At 40.9% G+C, this 21,097-nt stretch overlaps 2 protein-coding genes across 4 annotated transcripts; both read right to left on the bottom strand.

Moving 5' to 3' along the window:
• Nucleotides 1-1,596: 1,596 nt before the first annotated feature.
• LOC139463436 (zinc finger protein 345-like) lies at nt 1,597-5,665 on the bottom strand. Of its 3 annotated transcripts, none has more exons than XM_071244699.1 (2): nt 5,588-5,665; nt 1,597-3,794 (listed from the first exon to the last, which is right to left on the bottom strand). In XM_071244699.1, exon 2 carries the CDS (start codon nt 3,604-3,606, stop codon nt 2,029-2,031), a length of 1,578 nt encoding a protein of 525 aa, XP_071100800.1. In that variant the 5' UTR covers nt 3,607-3,794; nt 5,588-5,665; the 3' UTR covers nt 1,597-2,028. The 3 variants fall into 3 exon arrangements, with proteins under 3 accessions (XP_071100800.1, XP_071100799.1, XP_071100801.1); XM_071244698.1 differs by having other exon boundaries at nt 5,572-5,661; XM_071244700.1 differs by lacking the exon at nt 5,588-5,665 and adding an exon at nt 4,301-4,318.
• A 3,534-nt stretch (nt 5,666-9,199) lies between these two features.
• LOC139463435 (transient receptor potential cation channel subfamily A member 1-like) lies at nt 9,200-20,015 on the bottom strand. Its single transcript, XM_071244697.1, has 3 exons — nt 19,960-20,015; nt 13,956-14,054; nt 9,200-13,117 (listed from the first exon to the last, which is right to left on the bottom strand). The coding sequence occupies exons 1-3, from the start codon at nt 19,966-19,968 to the stop codon at nt 9,470-9,472; spliced, it is 3,756 nt and encodes a 1,251-aa protein (XP_071100798.1). The 5' UTR covers nt 19,969-20,015; the 3' UTR covers nt 9,200-9,469.
• Between the last annotated feature and the right edge of the window lie 1,082 nt (nt 20,016-21,097).

Here is a 21,097-nt window from a genome sequence, read left to right as displayed (position 1 = left end):
AGCGCCACCCCCACACAATGCTGGTATATGTATTGATTCAATTATCAATATACACACATGTATCACAAAGCAGGTCTCGCCATCTTATGCACCAACCAGTAGTAGAATACCCTCAAATCTTGTTAAAATCAGATCTTTTAATCAGATACAATACCTCCTTCTGACATGACCCCTATTGGAATGTCCTCAGATCTTTGGTTTAAGCGGCAGCAAGAACTTAGATCAGATTTTAATGAGATTGCATCAAAATATTTTATTATGTTATTCAAAATACCAATTTCCAAATCAAGGTGGACAAGAAATGAAATTTTAAACAACTGACACCCGATTGGCTCCAGAAACCATGCATGCTTCACTTAGATTGGGTGGTCAAAGTTCACACCGAGTTTACCTCAGTAGGATTGTAAGAAAGTAAAAGGTCTGATTTTACTGAGACTGAATTCCGTCTAGACTATGTCTTTGGTCAGTCGGCTCTCACACTCTTCTCATACATTCAGAAGTCCTGTGGAATATATGGACAATTATTTCATTCAACCAAAGCAGGAAATACTTCACATTCGATTACATAATATCCGAGTTCACATGTACACCTTGTGTTATCATAGTAAAGAAGATATAAATATATATATATATATATATAATGGTAAGTGACAAAACATCCTTACTGATCTATCAACAGTCACAAAAACGTGTTTCTTCATCAATACCCATGTTACAGATAACATAATAACACAGATAAGAGGTTAACTGTGCCACTCGTTAGCCTAATCTATCAATAAACGCCCTCAATCATGGTAAAAAAAAACACAGAACTTTGTCAGTGCACAATTGTTGATTAGACAACAGACAAAAAATTCTTGAAACAATGCAGCTTTAGAAATTTGCACTAGTCCTGTAGTCGTTGCCAAACTGCCCAATAGTTTGTATCATAAGGACTAGTAGAAGTTGCCATTTTTAAGGGTTTTGCTACATATATTCATCATAAGGATTAGTTTCTATGGCTGCAATGTATCAAGTGTTTATAACAAGAAGTTAAGTCAAGGGGTCCTTGTCATAAAATTGGAAAACATGGCCCCCAGGTTCACTTTCATGTTTATCTCATTAAAATCAGATTTTAGTTCTCGCTACCACTAAACAAAGATCTGAGGACATCCCATCAGGGGTCACGTCAGAACGACCTTTCATCCGACCAATCAAAGTGTCGCTTACCAGATCACGAAAGTGACATTTCATGCAACCTCGAAAACTTTAACACGGGGTATTCCGAACGATATTTACGGGCTTCATGACTCAATCCATATAATCTAGACCATCTTTCAGCCATTCCAGAATGCTCATTTGTTCAGGTTTCAAATTTTTAATAAAAAATTTGTCAAAATATGTTTCGAGGCGTAGTCGCCAATTTGAAATTAGTGCCCTTAAGCACGAGAAAGCTGCCTTCTGATTGGCTAATGTTGACTTCTTGTCAGTCATTCCATTGGTCAGTCAAAGTTCGCGCAAGGTCGGTCTGGCATGACCTGTAATGGGATGTCCTCAGATCTTTGTTTAGCAGTAGAGAGAACTAAGATCTGATTTTAATGAGATTGCTTTCATTTTCTCACTATTCTCCTTAAATCATTTCATTTATACAATACAATCCAAATAGGCATTTACTAATAATGCAAGCTCTCGGTCCCTTTAATAAAGAGCCCTAAGCTAAAGCTCCCAGCCCACACCACAAAGCATTTGGGGTGACACAATTGCCTGGTAACGTGGTAACTATTCAAGTGGGGACCAGACAGGCTATTTGTTGCTGGTACGAGTAACATACCATTTGGTTATTCAGGTCACATGTTACTACCCGATCCCTATTAGTTAACTCTTTCACATTCATGGCATATAAAGGGTAGCTTTTCTGTCTGGGAATCTGCATGGGAGCTCTGTCTAGGGCTTGTGAACTCAACTAGTTTTTGTATCATGACAGTCATTGGAATAATATTTAGGAACTGTTTCGCGATATGTAACCATGGTAACAGACTCCTTCCATCTTTACACTTTCAGCTTGCATGCCTCGTCCTCCATTGTTTCAGACTCAGGAACACTTTCATCCTGATCCCCATCTGCGAGTGAGTTCTCGACCAACATCTCATTAGCGCTTGAGGATGTGGACCCTCCACGGTCACACTCGGGGCGAGTCTTCTGGTGTTCCCGAAGCTGCTCCACTGTCTCGAACGTCTTCCTGCACTCCAGACAAACGTGAACTCGATTCATAATGTGATCCTTAAAGTGTACGCTCAGGTCGTCCACAGTCTTGAAACTTCTCTGGCACACATCACATCGGGTGTTCTGCTTGTCGGAATGCATACAAGCAATATGGGACATGAGCTGGGTGGACATGGAGAATGCTTTGTCACAGTGGCCACAAACAAATGGCCTCTCAGCCTCGTGTAGGAGCATGTGCTGGTCAAGCCTCTTCTGCCTTGTGTAAACTCTCGCACAGATTCGACACTTCAAGGGTTTGGGTTCATGGGTCTTCTCGTGACGCTTCAGATCGAGCGGTCTGAAAAACCTTTTCGGGCATTCGTTACACTGATACTGCCGCGTGCTGTGTATCCTCATATGTGCCTTCAAGGAATATTTATCATAAAAAAGTTTCTCGCACACCTGACATGGAACAGTCCTTTCCCTCACCATATGAATTTTAACATGCATTTTAAGATCTCTTAAACTAAAGTACCTTTTATCACACATATCACACGGGAAGTTCCGTTCCCCTGTGTGGACAGCAATATGCCTCTGAAGCTCCCCTGCTGACATAAATGTTTTGTCGCAATGACTACACAAGAATCTCTTCTCTCCAAGATGGCATCGTTTTACATGTTTTTGAAGATTTCCCAACAGTAGGAAGGATCGGTCACATATATCACACTCATATGTTTTCTCTTTTGTATGAATGTTGACGTGACGTCGGAGTTCACTTGAAGTTCCGAAGTTTTTGTTGCAGTGTGGACAGGTGTGGTTCCTCTCACCTGTGTGTCTCCGCACGTGGGTGTTTAAATTAGATGTCTTGTTGAATGTCATGCCACAAATGGTACACGAATACGGTTTTTCTCCCGTGTGAATCATTTCATGCTTCTTCAGGTGTGACATCTGGGTAAAAGACTTGCCACAAACCTCACAGGCATGTTTCTTCACGGGATTATGGGTTGAAAGATGTTTTCGTAGATAGTGGCGAGATTTGAACGTCTTGTGACATAAATTACAAGCATGTAATTGCCCATCGGTGTGGATATCCATATGTGCTTTTAAATTGTAAGCCTTTTTGAAGGCTTTACTACACACAGAACAAATATAGGGCCTGTGGTCATCAGATTTGGCTGACGTTGCATTTTCAGCAGGTTCTTTAGAAGGTCCACTCTGTTCAACACTGGCATCCTCAGGAGCTGTGTCATCAGCATCCTCATCGTCGTCATCGTCGGAGAATTCTGTGTTGCAGCCAATCTCGGATAAATCGGCAGATTTTCCACTCTTTTCATCTGACTCAGGCTTTGGTGAATCTTGATCCACTGGATCTGGGCTATCGACTAGTTCTGTCTTGATAGGGATACTACACTCACTGGATGCCATTTTGTGTAAAATATTGTCCCTGATGTACAAACTATGAAATGCCTGTCTTTAGTTAAGTGTAATTGTAGTCAGTCGTAACTGACAATCAATTGTCCCATGGAGAAACTGTCTGTATTGTGTTCACTTCCAACTGATCTGAAGGACTGTACATCGTGGTCCAACTCTCTGACCTTCTTCAGATGGCTGACCTACAAACAAATATTAACAATAAAAATGACTATGCCAATCACATATATTCCAGGCATTGTAATCAATTGCATTCATTCTTGGTGCATAGCATATATGAAAGATATTTTATTGGGATGGTAAGAAAAAAAATGTTGCTTAACATTGCAATCTCATGAAGCTGAGATCTTTTACTCTGAAATGATACATCTCTGTATCAAAGTCTGACGACACTGCCATAGGTCTGTTGTTGACCTTTCTGATCAGTCAATCAGAGGCAAGGCTTCTAAATTCTTTGTAAGAGAGAGCAATGCATTCTGATTTCTGTATTTCTCACTGAGGAAATCTGAATGCAAACATATCATGCAGTGCTACTATATATCATTGTGGTTTTATACACCCTGTTGTTTCTGAGTCCCAAGGCATCTACAGACAAGAGGGTTGCCACTGGGGGGGGGGGGGGGGGGGGGGGCAATATTTGCATACTATAATGGTTTTCTTGTGCAATCAAAGTTTGCACTTGGTTCACCTGACACGACCATCTATGGAGATATCTTCAGGACTTGATGCAGACAGGCACTGTATCTGCGACAAAAATCTGATTTAATGAGCCTGCTGAACATATTTTTTATATTAATATTCCAGCAATGTCACGGTCGATGACACCAGAAAAAGGCTTCTCACATTGTACCGTTGGGAAACCGAACCCGGGTCTTCAGTTTGACCAGCGAATGCCTTAACCACTAGGCAACCCCACCACCCTGAATATGGCAAATGCATAAAGTTTGGGTTTTCCCATTCTTTCTGCTATGTCGACGTGGTATTTCAGAACTAGGTATGTAAACATGGTAAAATGATGGGGTTTCATTTTGCATATGATTTATCATTCTTACAGTTAACTTTCTGCCAAAATGACACAGATCTACGATCATTACTATAGAATAAGCTGATTTAGTGATCACAAAAAGTGAAGTATGAAGTAAGTGAACACTGAATACATGTTGTTTTATGACTAGTTGGCAACATTCAAGCTTTATCATGGTCAGTTAAAAAATCAGCCTTGGCTAGGCAAAAGACGCCAGTGGAGTTGCTAAAAAATATATAAATTATTATTGAGCCTAAATCTAATTCAAATTGTACAAATAATAAGAATACAGCACAGACTTCCCAGAATGACCTGGCTACTCTGATTACATTCAGAAACTGTGCGTGCAGTATTCATGTTTTGATTACGTTGACGTAGGGTAGATCTATATCACTTTATCCTCATCCCAGTGCTGAGCTAGATCTGCACACATTTACTTATGAAAATCACACTGAAATAGCATGATCATAACAGAAGAATAGCACAACTCTCCAGTTGTGTAGGTAGACTGATCCACAGGAATTTGTAAATGTAAACAAGTAAACATATTTTTTTTATTAACCCATTTATCCTTTTGAAGCCATGGGTCAATAAAAATATATGTTTATATTGTGTACTGCTACGGATTCCTGACTGAACCTGCATAATAATTAGCCTAACTTCTCTTAATGAGAACATTACAAGGACAAATCTTATTTTGGGATGCACAAAAATAACACGTTGTTCAAAGTCCCCTTTTTGTGAAATTACACTTTTTCATGAAACGAACCCTATCCCCTACACTCTCTGTCGACACCACCGGGTCACAATCAACGTCACATTAGGTTGGACCTCCAGACAAGTGAAGCATAACCATATTTCATTCGTCCTGCACTGTCACGTTCCAGAAACACACACTCCCTTCTTGGCCTCTAAACACATTGATATTGTAGTACCTTTTCATATACACACCGTTATCTTGTATGAATCATAACAGTAGAAAAAAGGTGTCTTTCTGAAAATACCACGATCACACACAGAGCTACCGAGAGCAACTTCCGCTGTAATATCATTCGGCATCTTTCGTCAATTTCCGTAAATAACAAGACAGGACGAATTGTCACGAATGTCAATGGATACGCTCACGCCAAAAGATTCCGGATGGTATCATTATTAAACCTGATCTAAGCTGAATACGCAGAGCTCAAAAGTAAGCGCTTTATCAGCAATATGCTTTAATATTAAATTTCAAATATTTTCTACGCGCATGTTTAATAAACTCCGAACATCACATGCAATAATCTACGATGTAAGGAGAATACTGTAAAACAGGGCGCACCTGATCTCAACTGAATCAACGAAACTATTGCAATCTTTCCATAAATAAATTATTTATAATTTGTAAATGAATATAAATTATCTTTATATAGTATATGTATAACTGAAAATATAAAAAAAATAAAACAGAAAATATAAATCATTACACACTAAAGTTAAAACATTATTTTTTAATTCATTGTACTCATTGCAATTGATATATTTGTTATAAAGTAATGGAAATTATTTGGAATTGCATTTGGCTTTTTAATATAGTTGAATGCTTTTGTGCATAGTGAAACATTTGTATAGACGCACCATGTAACACACTATTCAACGGTCTTTGTTGATAATGGAGCTTAACATAACGGCATATTTCTTTTAAAACTATATTTTCCAGCAACATTCAGACCGTGCTCCTATTCGCTTTGTTTAAAAAATACTATTCGAATGGATGTTAAACGCAACTCAATTATCCTTAATATTCTTGTGGGAGCAGGGGTAGCCCAGTCGTCTAAGACGCCGCAATTCGCTGTGCAGAGTGGCGTCCCTTGGGCACACCAGGAGCCTATGATTGTGGGTTCGAGCCTGACCACCTGATCCAGCTATCTATTACAGTAAGTGAGTATGGTTTTACGCCGCTCTTAGCAATATTCCAGCAATATCACGGCGGGGGACACCAAGAATGGGCTCCACACATTGTACCCATGTCGGGGATCGAACACGGGTTTTCGGCGTGACGAGCGAACGCTTTAACCACTAGGCTACCCGACCGCCCCTCATATGTATTGTGTGTAAACTATTTAAGACAGAGACGGAAATTTTACACACTGATGTTACTGGTCTTGAACTCAAATGAGTTCAAAAAATCCTTTTTTACAGAGTTATGGCCCTTGGTCCGTGCTTTTCAACTTAGTGCATACTACATGAAATGGGGACAAGTGTTCTTAGAAACTGAAGTTACATGAATGAAAGTCACAGTGAATGCTCATCTAAGAGATACTTGTCAAATATGAGGGGCGTCTGGTAGCCTAGTGGTTAAAGCGTTCGCTCGTCACGCCGAAGACCCGGGTTCGATTCCCGATATGGGTACAATGTGTGAAGCCCATTTCTGGTGTCCCACGCACAAACACACACACACACACACACACACACTTCGCTATATAAGTGCAATTATCTTGTGACGTGACGTTAAACCCCATTTCACCTAACCTCCACAGCAATATAGATAAGTGCGACAACACTAGAATTTCCCATGCTTGCCGTAAAAGGCGACTTACGGGATCGGGTGGTCAGATGCTAACTTGGTTGATGGATGTCATCGATCCCAACAACCGGGGCTATGGTGGCTCGGTCGCAGTGTAGAACTGCGTCGCATAGGCGTGCCAGAAGCAAATGACTTTGGGTTCGAATCCATTCTTATTTCTTGGTTTGTCAGCATCATACCCGTGCTCGTGGTTTTTCGTTTTAAAGTGTTATAAGTCAATAACTATCATCTCTGCTAAGGCTTTCCTTTCACATCAAGCTGACACGCCGTAATATAGCTTTGTTTGCTTGTTTGTTGTTTTAACGCCGCACTCAGCAATATTCCAGCTATATGACGGTGGTCTGTAAATAATCGACTCTGGACCAGACAATCCATTGATCTGACATCATGAACATCGATCAACGCAGTTGGGGAACGATGACATGCATCAACCAAGTCAGCGAGCCCCACCGTCCGATCCCGCTAGTCGCCTCTTACAAGCATAGCATGGGTTGCTGAGGACCTAGTCTAGCCAGGATCTTCACGGGTCCGCGATATAACTGAAATACTTGCTACCAGACCCACTCACTCAAAATGAAAGGTCCATGCTATTTTTGATTGTAATTTCAAATTGCTGCAAAAGGTCAATCATGCTTCACGTTAGACCAGGACACTGTCCCAATACTCCCAAGAAATGAAACATCAACATTTTGAAACAAATTTATTTTGTCAAAATAATACCCTCTCACCCCCGTATATTAACAATGAGAAGGAGCAATATTTTAACAATAACAAAGGTGAACAATAGGGAAATATATTCAACTTAAAAAATATAAATGATATATAATAAGGCTTCTGATATAAGATATATCACATCCGCTTTGATAGCAGCTGAGCATTTATGAGCCTGTTTTTTGTTATGTTGTCGTTTGCATAGGGTGTTCGTATATCACAATTCATTCTACGTCGACACTTGCAGTTAGTTTTACTACCGGGCAACCGGGAGTCTTCACTTCAAAAATGGATTTGACAAAAATATTACAAACGTTTGCAAAACGTTACCGAATGAAATACCGAAACACTGAAATACCCTCTTGATTCCCACAACAGAGATGGAGCCGTACTGGGTTGATTTGCCAGGTTTTCCGGTATTCTATTCGCAACGGTAGTAAATAATAATAATAATAATAATAATAATAATAATAATAATATTATTATTATTATTATCATCATTATCATTATCATTATCATCATCATCATCATCGTTATCATCATCATCATTATCCGAAACACTGCAAACCAGTATCAAATACATCACCATAGAATAAACATTTCTTGTTTGTTTCATTTTTAGCCACCATCAAACATGGCGTATACTTTAGTGTTACATTGAGAATCCTTGCTTCCGTGTTCATATAGGGAGGCAGTTTCTCAGTTTTACTACGACCGTTTGTCTGTTCACATGAACTGCGTAAAAAAAAACTGATGTGTCAGCTCATTACGATGTGTTGTCTTTTCTATATGGATAAAGGTATTCCGAAAATACAATTTGTGCAGAAATATAGATTGCTTATAAAAGGGCATAGTCAACACGGTATCGGCTATAAATAGATTCAGTCATCTGGATGAGGACTCATAATTAGGGAATTTGAAACCTGCCCGAATGAGAACGGTTACGTATATTTGAGTGTATGGAGGAAATTAATCTTTATCAAAATATGAAAAAAAAGTAATAAAAAACATATAATTCCAAGCGGAAAACTAATCTTATTACAATACAACTGGGTGGGAATAAAGATTGGCTGCGCAATACCCGTAAAATCCGTAAGTGCATGGCGATATTGCCATTAGCATAACATTCTATTTTCAAATCGTACATCTTTTTAAGAGGTTACTGTATTATTAGTGGTATGCAAGAAGGCTACAAGAGTTAAGCCCTTTGTAAACAAATGATGGCACATGGCACAAAGGTGAAACAGGAAAACGGTTGTCAACTTAAATATATACACATGTATACATTCAAACTTATTTTATGCTAAACATACTTACATGCTAGTATGTGTGTCTTGATATAATATATATACGCTTTATCTATTAATGCTTCTCGTAGGTCAGAAGTGAATGTCAGGAGCTGAACGTTTGGGAATCTTCAGAAGTTCAGTGATTCGTCTGCCATGTAGCATCTCATCAAAAGAGAATGTAGATACAAAAGAACAATTGTATGATTTGGAAATGATATCATTAGTTGCAATATTCCTTTATCTCTACTTTTCCAAAAAACATACATGGAGTTATTTCCCCTTTCTTGTGATTATTTCATGGTGAATCTCATCCAAGGTATGCTGAACCTGCTTCATCTGTTCAGTGACCTTGACCTCCAGAGCCTTGACCCTTTCCGTTAAACCTTTCACCGCCTCCATCTCTGGATCGTCTTCTATTAGAGCAGGTGTCTGTGTAGATTTGTGAACCTCGATGAACCATTTGACATCACCCGGGCTTTTTCTTTCTGGAACAATGTGTCCTTTCTTCAGTTTTCCACCTCCGAAAAGTTTGGATGCAGCAGGAATGGCCTTTTCTAGATCAACTCCGAGTTGCACTGATTCAATCCTCCATGACAGTGTTTGCCTTTGCAAGATGGCTGAGTAAGACGTGTTCATCATGGCTATGAGTAGATTCAGCAGAACGATAGCAGCAAGGACCATATACACCAGAAATATAACCTTGGCATACACCGTATGTCTTCCTGCTAGAACCATATTGGTCTCAAAGGAAGCATCGAACAGATCAGCCATGCCCAACATGAGGTTGAAAGTAAGGAACATGGTGTGCAGAGGGTTAGGGTAGCTCTCAATAACTTGCGCGGACGCTTGGAACAGAACGTGTAGCGCAAAGGAAAACCCAAGGAGGACGAAGCAGTAGATGAAGATGAACTTCATAACATCTCTGATAATCATGTTCTGGATCATCCTCCAGAAGTAGTGGATAGGCCGGAACCCTCTGGTGTATGTTATGGTCATGAACCAGCCAATTAAAAGGGCAGGGGCCAAGATGTAGTCGTGATGTGAATACTTGCTTCTGTAGAGTCCCATCCACACAAATACAAGAACTGAATACATAATTGACATAATTATTGAAGAGTATCTGACTATAAGCGACGTAAGATCATTTGAGCCTCTCTGAAGTCTGTATTTCATTGTGAACTCTCCCTGACATAGCACTTTAATGAATGAGTAGGTCATGTATAACAAAAGCAGGGCGGGCTCGATAGGCACAATTGCATAGAAGATCACAGTCGCTGCATCAAGAGAGTCATCATTTGGAGTGTTCCTTCTCTTCTCACCGAGGGCAACAGCAGAAATACTGAAGAGTGTCATGTACAGAATGTGAAGGACGATGATTAGGAAGTAGGTGACTGCAGCGACAGTGCTGTAAACCCTCTCTATCTCCCTCATGGGAGGGATATCAAGGACTCTTGCAGCTCGTTCAGGAGATTCTGTAGACAGGAGCCATTCAAGACAGGATGGTCTGGGCACAACCTTCCCACTGCCGCGCATGCCGGCCAAAGAGTCGTTTGTTCTAGGCGTGATGTGAGTGATGTCGTATCTGGTTTTCTTCTCTAAATTGAAACACATGACATGCTCCATCAGCATTATTCTCTCCACCACCTGCACACAACCGACCCGACATGCCAGGGATAAAACGTTCAGGTCACTTTTGTTGTAGATCCCGGTTGTCAGATGATGAACAGCCTGGCGTTTGTAATGAAGATACTGATCTCGGTTGTCATCAGGGAAGCGGTGGCCATTTTTAATACACCACCATCTGACAGCTTGGTGCATGATAACATCAAGCACTTTCAAATACATGTGAACTTTCGTTGGGTTATCAACCATTGCATTTGTAAGACAATGGAGAACAGTGTTCCCTTCTTTGCATTGTAAACTCAGATCAGACTCGAAAAGAATTAGCCGTTTTAATCCTTCATCAAATCCTGCCATGACGGCCAGGTGCATCACTGTTTCCTTAATATGATTTGGCTCATTGATATCCACATCTCTCTTCATAGTCTCGTAGATATCCAGCATGGTGTCTAGCACTTCAGGTTCGTCTGGACGCACTGATAAATGCATTGGAGTATTTCCCCTGTCATCTTTATCTTTGAGTCGAACAAAACGGAACTCCCAAAGGACGTCAGGAGAGGACAATTCTGCCGCAGTGTGCAGTGGGTTATTGCCCTTGTTGTCCCTGACATTGAGACTCTCCCATGTGTGGGACTTGATAACATACTCCAGAAGCATCTTTACTGTTACAGGGCGAATGGACTCGGACGATGCAGCCGTGTGGAGAGCCGTTTCACCCCTCAGATTTTTTACACCTGCTTTTGCCTTTAGTTGAATAAGTACTTCGATAGTTTCGTGATGGCCATGTTTACACGCTAGATGTAGTGCCGTGTGACCTCTGGTGTTTTCAGCGTCGATGCTGTACTGTGAATGAAATGTTTTAATCACTTCAAACTCATTTGACATGGCTGCGTGATGATGCAATGAATTTCCTTCTTCATCACATGCTGTTGGGTCAAGATTTAGACCCAGCAACATGTTTATTTTGTCAACAAGACCAAGACTGGCTGCTTGAAGAATGGGGGATTTGACATTCTTGGTGAAAGTTAATTTGTCCTTATCTTCTTCAGATGGTTTCAAAAAGCCCATGTTTTGGAGGACTTGGATAAGGATCTCTAGGATTCCGCTTGTGTCATTTTCAAATGCGAAATGCCACACACCTTCTCCGTTGTGGTTCTTGTGGTTGATGTCGGCTCCATGTTTAATAAGGTGAGCCAGGATTTGCCCGTGCCCGTACCTGGCAGAGAGGATAAGTGCTGTGTCGCCACGTTCATCAGTCTCATCAATAGAGGCGCGATTGTTCAGCAGAGTCAGAAGAACATTCGTGTTGCCTTCCCGTGCTGCGTGATGTATAGGGCGCTCTCTGCCTCTGATCACATGATTCACGTCTGCTCCATTTTTCAGCAATACCTTGACGATCTCGTCATGTCCCAGAGCAGACGCCAACACTATGGGCGCAACAAGTCCGAGCTTTCTTGTCTGGTTGACATTGGCAGAACCTTCCTCTGCTAAGAGTTTTACCGTTCCAGTAAATCCGTATCTAACTGCCCAATATAAAGCTGTAGAACCTTTGTCGTTTTCCAGATTTGGCTTTGCTCCTCTTTGTAATAACACCCTCACTGTGGCCTCATGACCCCATCTGGCTGCCCAGAGCAAGGCTGTGTCCTTTTTTGCGTTGATGTGATTGACTTCCATGCCACAGTCGTGGTAGAACTGGACAAAGTCTGTGTAGCCGTGGAAGGCCGCGAGATGGAGGCATGGGAAGGTCCTTGGTCTTTGCCCTGCTATCTGGACTGGCGTCTCGAGCTTCAGAAGCTGCATTAGGGTGTTCTTGTTGTAGACGGACATTTTCTTGACAACTTGTCTTGCTAATTCTATGTCTTTCATCTCGGTGATCTTGTGGAGAATGGTTTTCTTTCCGTGTAGATTTCCCATAAACACTTCGTAATCTTCACCAATCAACCTTGCTGTTAATTTCGGGTCGAAGTTTTTCATGAAATACTCAACTATTTCCTTCTTGCCATTTTCAAAAGCAAAATGAAGAATATTTTCACGAGTTTTCGGCTTCCGAAGAGCTTCGCTTGTGATTGGTAGGTCTGACGGGAGACGAATGATCGTACTTTTCAGTGTTTCCACAGATCCCTCTTGTACCGCATCAAACAACTCGTCTCTGAAGTCTGCATGGGCAACAGTGGCTTCTTTGTGTACATGTAAATTCTCGTGGACAGAGATGTCACTATGAGAGAGCTTCTTTGACTGGTCGGGCTGCTCGTCTATTGTTGGTAGCTCTATAACTTGTGTCTTCTCTTTTCTTCTCTCCTGAAATATTAAACTCAGTTTGAGAGAGTGGGTGAGTGAGGAAGTAGGTGAGCGGGCGTTACTGCGAGTGAATGAGTGAGTGAGTGAGTGAGTTGGCGTTACTGCGTGTGAGTGAGTGAGTGAATGAGTGAGTTGGCGTTACTGCGTGTGAGTGAGTGAGTGAGTGATCGAGTGAGTGAGTGAGTGGGCGAGCGAGCGAGCGAGCGGAGCGGAGCGGAGCGGAGAGGTGGATGGCTGGATGGGTGAGCGAGCGAGCTGGCGAATGAGAGGATGGATAAGTGAGTGAGTGGGTGGATGTGTAATTGACTGACTGAGTGAGCTGGGTAGTTGTGTGACTGTGTGAGTTATTGAGTGAGTAGGCGCGTGGGTAGTTGAATGACTGTGTGAGTGGGTGGGTAACTGAGTGAGTGAGTGACTGAATGGGTGGGTGATTGAGATATTCAGTGAGTAAGGAGAGTTTTACTTTAAGTAGATTTTGTAACATCACATTTTATGACACAAGGAACTTTCTTCACAGATTGTACCCATGTAGGCAATCAAACACGAGCGACCGGTTTAGCCACTTGGCCATTTCACCAAAAAAGATCAATCGCTGAGTACAGACTTGCTTCATTGTATTTGTTTCAGTGCTTTAACATGTAAGATCTGTTGAACTGAAGTTAAGAGAAATGACAGTATACAATAGTTTGTATTAACAGCACATATTTCATTTTTCACCATAATCATAATATTCATGTTAATATTTATGAATACACCAGGGACATTCATGCAATACACGGCTTCAGTCCACACACAGCGTGACGTGTGTGTACAGGGTGTGTTGGATTGATCTACTTACATCTCTGTGGGCCCGGAGAGTGACGAAGTCTCCGTCCTCCGACGCTTCCCCAGGGACGAGAGCCATGGACGAGGACCGCCGCTGCAGCGGCAATTTATTCTGAAACACAAAGAATTTTTTATTTAAAAATGACACATATTATTTAAACAAAATAGCTAATCTGTTGAGGGTAAGGTTGAACTCGTTTGTGGACAACCGTCAGACATTTCACCTGCCTTATTTTGTGACAACCCACACGTTCATGCACGTCGCTATATAAGTGGAACAATCTTGACCTTAAACCCAGTTTCACGTCACCCCATCTCAACCCAATTCACCTACATTTCACTTCACCTCATCCCATTTCACCCCATCTCACCCCACCTCACCTTATTGTGTGAACACGGGGATACTTCTCCAGGTGAATATCAAGCAACTGATGTAGGTAAGGGAGGGGATACCTCAAGCGTCACCCTCGCGGACATTCTCTCGGTATGCCGGTCTCCGACTTCTGATGATCGATGACACTCGTCTGCCATGGTTGACTAACATATTGGGTCAAGTATGTCGTATATTCTGCCACCACGCCCGCTACACTTCCTTTCCCAGGCCTCTAAACATCCCGACCTGATTCAGTATCTGCAGTCTATGAATACAGTTGTATTGGTATTGTGCGTCTATTCAAGCTATTGCTGTCTCCGCACAGCAAACTTAAGCCCAGTTTCTTCATAATCGTACCACAGCATAAACATGGTGCCCTTACTCGTAGTTCACGATTCGGGGCCACCTCAGCAAGCGATGTTTCTTCATCGGTTTATCGATTATCCATTTTATCAAATCTTCACTGTTTTATGATAAATAGCCTGAATCCATTCACCACCACAGCTTTGAACTCGATATGGAAGTGACGTCACCAATCTATATACTTCGCACAGTATTTCCCTCGCTCATGAGAATAATTTGATTGGATTGGATTGGAGTTTTTATTCATAGTTCAATCACTGAAAAAACCTTAACTCATGCACTCAATTTGACAAGAGATTAATTTGACTGGATAAACGAGGATGCTTATTACAAAATCTGTCGATTATTCCGCAGGGTTCACCCAATGTTGACGAGTTTTACAAGGTGAACAGTTGACTTTGCATGTGTTTGTAACGGATGCCACCGGTGGGGCAGGATGCGCTCACCTTTTCGCCTGGTAAATTCACTGTGTGATAGTGATTCATAAACGCATGCTAATGATATAGTCGGAATCGTACAATCTACTCTGCGTTATGCAGAGTGAGTTAGCGTGTATGGTTTTACGCCGCTTTTAGCAATATTCCAGCAATATCACGGCGGGGGACATCAGAAATGGGCTTCACACATTGTACCCATGTCGGGAATCGAACCCGGGTCTTCGGTGTGACAAGCGAACGCTTTAACCACTAGGCTACCCGACCGCCCCGTGTTATGCAGAGGTTTATTATGATTATATATGGAAATGTTGTCTGTCTCTTTTTTATATTCAGAAAATTATCTTAAAGGCACACATATTTGACAACCTTTGGTTTTTTTTAGTATGTGTATATTATGCAACACCGTCATATCTATCGAGTGAATGAATGAGTATTGTTTTACGCCTGTCAGCAATGTTTCTGCCATTTCAGACAAGGGGACATCAGAAATGGGTTTCAAACATTATACAACCCGGGGAATCGAACCAGTGTTTTCGACGTGACGAGTGACCGCTTAAACCACCCGGCTACATCGCCATCTCGTAGATCAAGTTTGGAGTTTGGTGAACAGAAATATCAGTCCCAATAGTACAAAGATATAGACTCCCTGTAGGGTTCAGGCAATCATTGAATCAATAAACTCAAATGGATCGATTTCTATCCTGAGGACCACATCTTTTCTTCAATATTGCATTGTGCCTTAATGATCGATGGATAGAACACATTCTTCCATCAGCGTGGCCAGTCAATAGATTACCGCTAGCTATAGAAAACCACGTGACTATCGACATAGCATAAATAAGTTATACTGCCATGGCGAAAGAAAGCGCGAGCGAGATGCGATGACGTGTTAAAATACTTGTAAGATGTGTTACATATGTTGACCTATATTTATGTATCTTTATATGTTTGTGACATGTGTATAGCAACAGGCATGGTAGAAATGACATGATGACTTCATATACAGAACGCGCTACCAAATCATTTGAGGAAGCAACCCCTGAGGGAGTGAGTGGGGGTGAGTGAATATTGCTTAACGCCGCATCAGCAATTTTGCAGCTATTCGCAGCATGCAAACCCTGAAGAACCGGGGTAGAATAGCAACCCATGCTTGTCGTAAAAGACGACTAACGGGATCGGGTGGTCAGCCTCGCTGACTTGGTTGATGCATGTCATCAATCCAAATTGCTTGGATCGATGCCCATGGTGTCAATCACTGGATTGTATGATCCAGACTCGATTATTTGCGGCGTCAATCAACAAACAAACAAACAAACATTTAGACAAGCTAGCATGTGTATGCCTATTGGTGGGCTTAGTTACTTTGTTACGCTCGTTCCTAAAGGTAAACGGTCAGCTTGGTTGCAGGTTTTGTGTAACATGATTTTGTGTATGTGTTTAACGCCGCACTCGGCAATATTCACGTCACATGACGGCGGTCTGTAAAATCTGGAAATCTGGACCATACAGGCCATGGTTCAATAGTATGAACAACGATCCACGTCGTCAGGGTAATATGAGACACAATCAAGCTAGTCACCGAGACAGACCACCCAATCCATTCGCTCACCTCTTACGACCAGCCTAGATTTCCGGGGATCAAACCGAACCTGAAATCCCCAAACGTTTTTCTTCTAACTTTTTTTTTCAAAACACAGGATACCCTTATGTTAACTCGAAGAAATGGTTTGTTTTCCGAGGAACATTCAATCAACTGATGCGCACAGAAAGAGAATTCGGTTGTGACGCGTTAAGGTCACGTGTTACCTTAGGTCTTCCCGCCTTATTGAATAACTTCATGACTATCTCTAATAATCAAACCTGCCTTTGTACTGGAAAGGCAACTTAATACGTATCCCACTGTGATACAGTATATGGTATATGTGTATAAGGAAACGAGAGTGTTGCTCCTGTTGATGCCAACATACATATTTTGGTCTTATGGATAAGGAGGGTGGTAACCGAGAGGTTAAAGCGTTCGTCGTCACACTGAAGACCAGGGTTCGATTCTCCACATGAGGAGAACTTGAAGACCATCCTTGGTGACCCACTGTCGTAATATGACTGGAACATTGCTAAAAGAGCAGTAAAAATCTCACGCGCTAACTAATACAGGGCAAACAATACTAAAACACTACAACAGTGCCCCTTGTCACTTCTAATCCATGATTACATCACACGTTTTAATCATCAGCATCTCAATTACCAGTCCTTGCAGGTTCATTCACGATAATCCAGTGTATTATATTGACTTATTCGGGTTAATCTCATTTTCTTTAATGTTGTGCTTAGTGAACAATCTTTTCTTCAACCAGTGTTAAAGCGCGATTATATACTGAACCGCAAAAGAAACGTCACCCCTAGCAACATTGCATAAAAAGGTTTCATTTAAATATCTGGGTAATTTTTGTCCACGTTTCAAAAATTTAACATTACCTTGTCCGGAAAAATGAAATTTGATGATAAAAAACCAAAGCAGATGACAATAAAACCAATTGCCCAAACGCATCATGGCAACGGCCATGGTAACCCGATGCACGTGAGTTCACACACACACACACACACACACACACACACACACGCACGCACGCACGCACGCACACGCACGCACACACATACACACTCTCTCTCTCTCACTGAATGAAAGAATGAATGAATGAAGAGAAACAATTTTGTGTATCATTAAGAGATAAACATATCCCTGTCAACATCCCTATGGAGACATACATACATACATACATACATACATACATACATATTGAATGGATGGATGAATGAATGAATGAATGAATGAATGAATGAATGAACATAACGGGTCATCAAAGAATGAAAGCCTACAGTATTACAAGCGATCGTGGATGCATGAAAATCAATACATGTCCGCTATATACAATTGATTAGTTGAACTTACAAACCTGTATGATTTAAAAAGGTCCCAATCCTTCCCATGCACTCCTCCTGTTATACACGTGGTTTCAAACCTGCGAAGACATTCAGCGGGTACCGCGCAGCCATGTTTGCTAAAATAGCCTGGCTGTGTTTATATATTGACCTAGATATACTTGTATGTCAAACGTTTGTGCAGTACACCCACCCGTATGCCAGTATGACTGTAAATATATCACTGGGTTTTTTCCACAAAAGGATAGGTTGTATATAGTACTTCAACAGAAAATCTATACTCCTTTGAAAAAATCCAAGAGGAAAGTACCGTGGAAAGTGGATTAAGAATTGATGAAGTTTGTTAGCACGGTTCAATACAGTCATAGCGGAACAATGCGACTCGTGAGGGCTGAATACGCCCTTTATTCCCGACCAACTTGACAGGTTGCGTCGGTGCGCTTCTCCCGATCCACAACAGAGATGGAACCATACTGTATTGATTTGCCAGGTTTTCGGGTATTTTATTCGCAGCGGTAGTCCTTAGGAATCGATCCAGTATTTCGGTAAATGCCTGACTTTGCAGCTAAGAACGCACACTGCTTATCAATTGACATTCACTGACAGAATGGGCGAAACCCGATAGATTTTTGTATGGTACGCAACACATATACCTGATCATGAATCGGTTTCGGAAAATGTTGGGCATTAGATTTTAGAATAGATAAATGATGATGATGATTATGAAGATGAAGATGAAGATGAAGATGATGATGATGATGATGATGATGATGATGATGATCGTCTACAACTAGTCAGTGTAACAAAACAAGACAACTTACCAGAATTTGTAAAACCCATCAAACTTTCACATTTTTAAATAAACTGCCGGACAAAAGAAAGCATACACTTAAAAATTAGATTTGGCCAAAAACTTACAACCGTTACTAGGCTGAAAAAAGTCGCCGAAACACTGCAAACTTCAGGCTCAAAACACTTCTATGATGCCCGTATCACCATGGAATTACCTTTGTTTCTTTGTTTTATTTTTCGCCACCATCAAAAATGGGTGCACATTTTCTTTCGCCCGGCAGAATATTAATTCTTACCGAACGGTTCTCTTAAAGAACGGCAATATAGTGTCTCTTGTCCATGTGTTTTATGTGTTGGGAAGATGATATAGGATTAACGTCACTGCATCCTCTATATACATGTATCTCAATAGCAAGTGTAAGTTTACCGAAATTCTAGCCCTGGAGATACAGAGGGTGGGGCAACGGAGATTGGATGTCAAAATGCACGTTTTCTTTTTATTGTAAGCAGTTTAATGCGTTTTAATGGAAAATAACTTCGTGATTGCAAATACATTTTCTGCATTTCTATATTTTCTGACCATATTCGTCATTGATACGAAGATTAAAGCCAATACTTTTCACGCTGAGCCCTGAAATGTCATAACAAACACGTGTCGACCTGTATGATCTGAAAATGGGGAACGAGTGAGCGACAGCGCGAGGCCATGCTGTCTTAACTTGTACTATTAATCAGCAGTGCCTATCATTCACTGTATATCGCACGGAGGGTGTTTAACAAAGGAAATACAATCACACATAACTGATATAATAACCTTATCCTAGGTCACATGTATCCCCAACACGTTTCTTACTTAGATGAACTTTGGTAAATCATATGCATATCATTAGTCGCTATAGGCTGGACTAATGCCGATGCGACGTTCAATTTTAACTCACTCGCATGTCATTAACTGTTGTCATTAATGTGTTTATTTACTTGTTAGTCTTGACATATACGGCTGAAGTAAGTTACAGAGTAATAGTATACAACTAATCAAATGTAATTTTATCCGAATGTAAATACAAGTTTGAATGCCATTTAAAACCCTCATATAAAAGACACATGCCTACCTTTTTCATGGCTGTCCGATGAAGTATTACATGGATAGGTTTCCGTCGAAGTAAGATAAGACTTGGTTAGCAAAGCTCTAGCATAACAATTCAGTCGACATGCCTCGACAGTCGGGGGCTGTTAACCGGTGGTGTTGTAAAAAAGGGATTTTGTTTAATCCATCGAAATATAATAACCATATTTAAACGACTGGGCGATTGAATCAAGTTGCTTGAATTACAACAATAGAGCGCAATTGTAGTAGTTAGAATAGATGTAGTAATGCGATTTATTTGTAACGGCATTAAATATACTCGCCGACATAGGTGGAGAGCCTCAACCATGTACCGGCAAGCAAGGATACGGGTTTATGGGCACAAGGTTGTTTACTGTCAACTTGACTTGCAATCCCCTACCAACCACTAACATAGCGTGACACACTATAAGTCTTTGTATACAGCGTCTACTGGCAAATAAGACCCAATTCTTAAGAACATACACAAATTGGCCAAGCAAATATTTGAGTTTTCGCTGTCAATGCATTTATTTCTCTCTTGTGCATTTCATTGTAAAAGTCCACAAGCTTTTTTAATATTTATCTAATTCTGAAGGTGCTTCTCTTAAAGAATGGAAATGTTCATGCATCTTCTCCATGTGTTGGGATGTACAACAGAAAATTACTTTATAACCGTTATACCGTGACTTGGATATATGCAGTCTGAGGTGTCATACAACAGATTTATGAGGATAAAGGATTACCTTGTAAATTTCAAATTAAATTACACAATTGTAAACAGGCTGGTCAGGTAAAGGAATATTTTTTAGGCCTTTGTCCATATTGTCATTGGATCGTATAGTAGGTTAATGACGTGTTATCTGTATATGCACTGAAAGAGCGAGTTAGTTTGGTTTTACGCCACTTTTCGCAATATCACAATATCACACCAGAAATTATACTCTGCGAACGCTTGTTTAAAAACATTATATCTAGCATAGGTTATTTATATAATAATGATGTCAATAAGTGAGGTGGTTACAGGACAGCGGTGAAAGCGATAGCTCGTCTCGCCTGGGATGCTGGTTCGATTCCTCGTAGCGATACAATATGTTCCCACTGGTAACATGGCCACAATATTGCAAAAAGCGACGTAAAGCAAT

The sequence above is a fragment of the Haliotis cracherodii genome, unplaced genomic scaffold, assembly GCF_022045235.1.
Source record: "Haliotis cracherodii isolate W230 unplaced genomic scaffold, xgHalCrac1.p SCAF_16, whole genome shotgun sequence".
Lineage (NCBI taxonomy): Eukaryota > Metazoa > Mollusca > Gastropoda > Lepetellida > Haliotidae > Haliotis > Haliotis cracherodii.
Note: the sequence above shows the minus strand (reverse complement) of the source record. Positions and strands in the feature narration are given on the sequence as shown.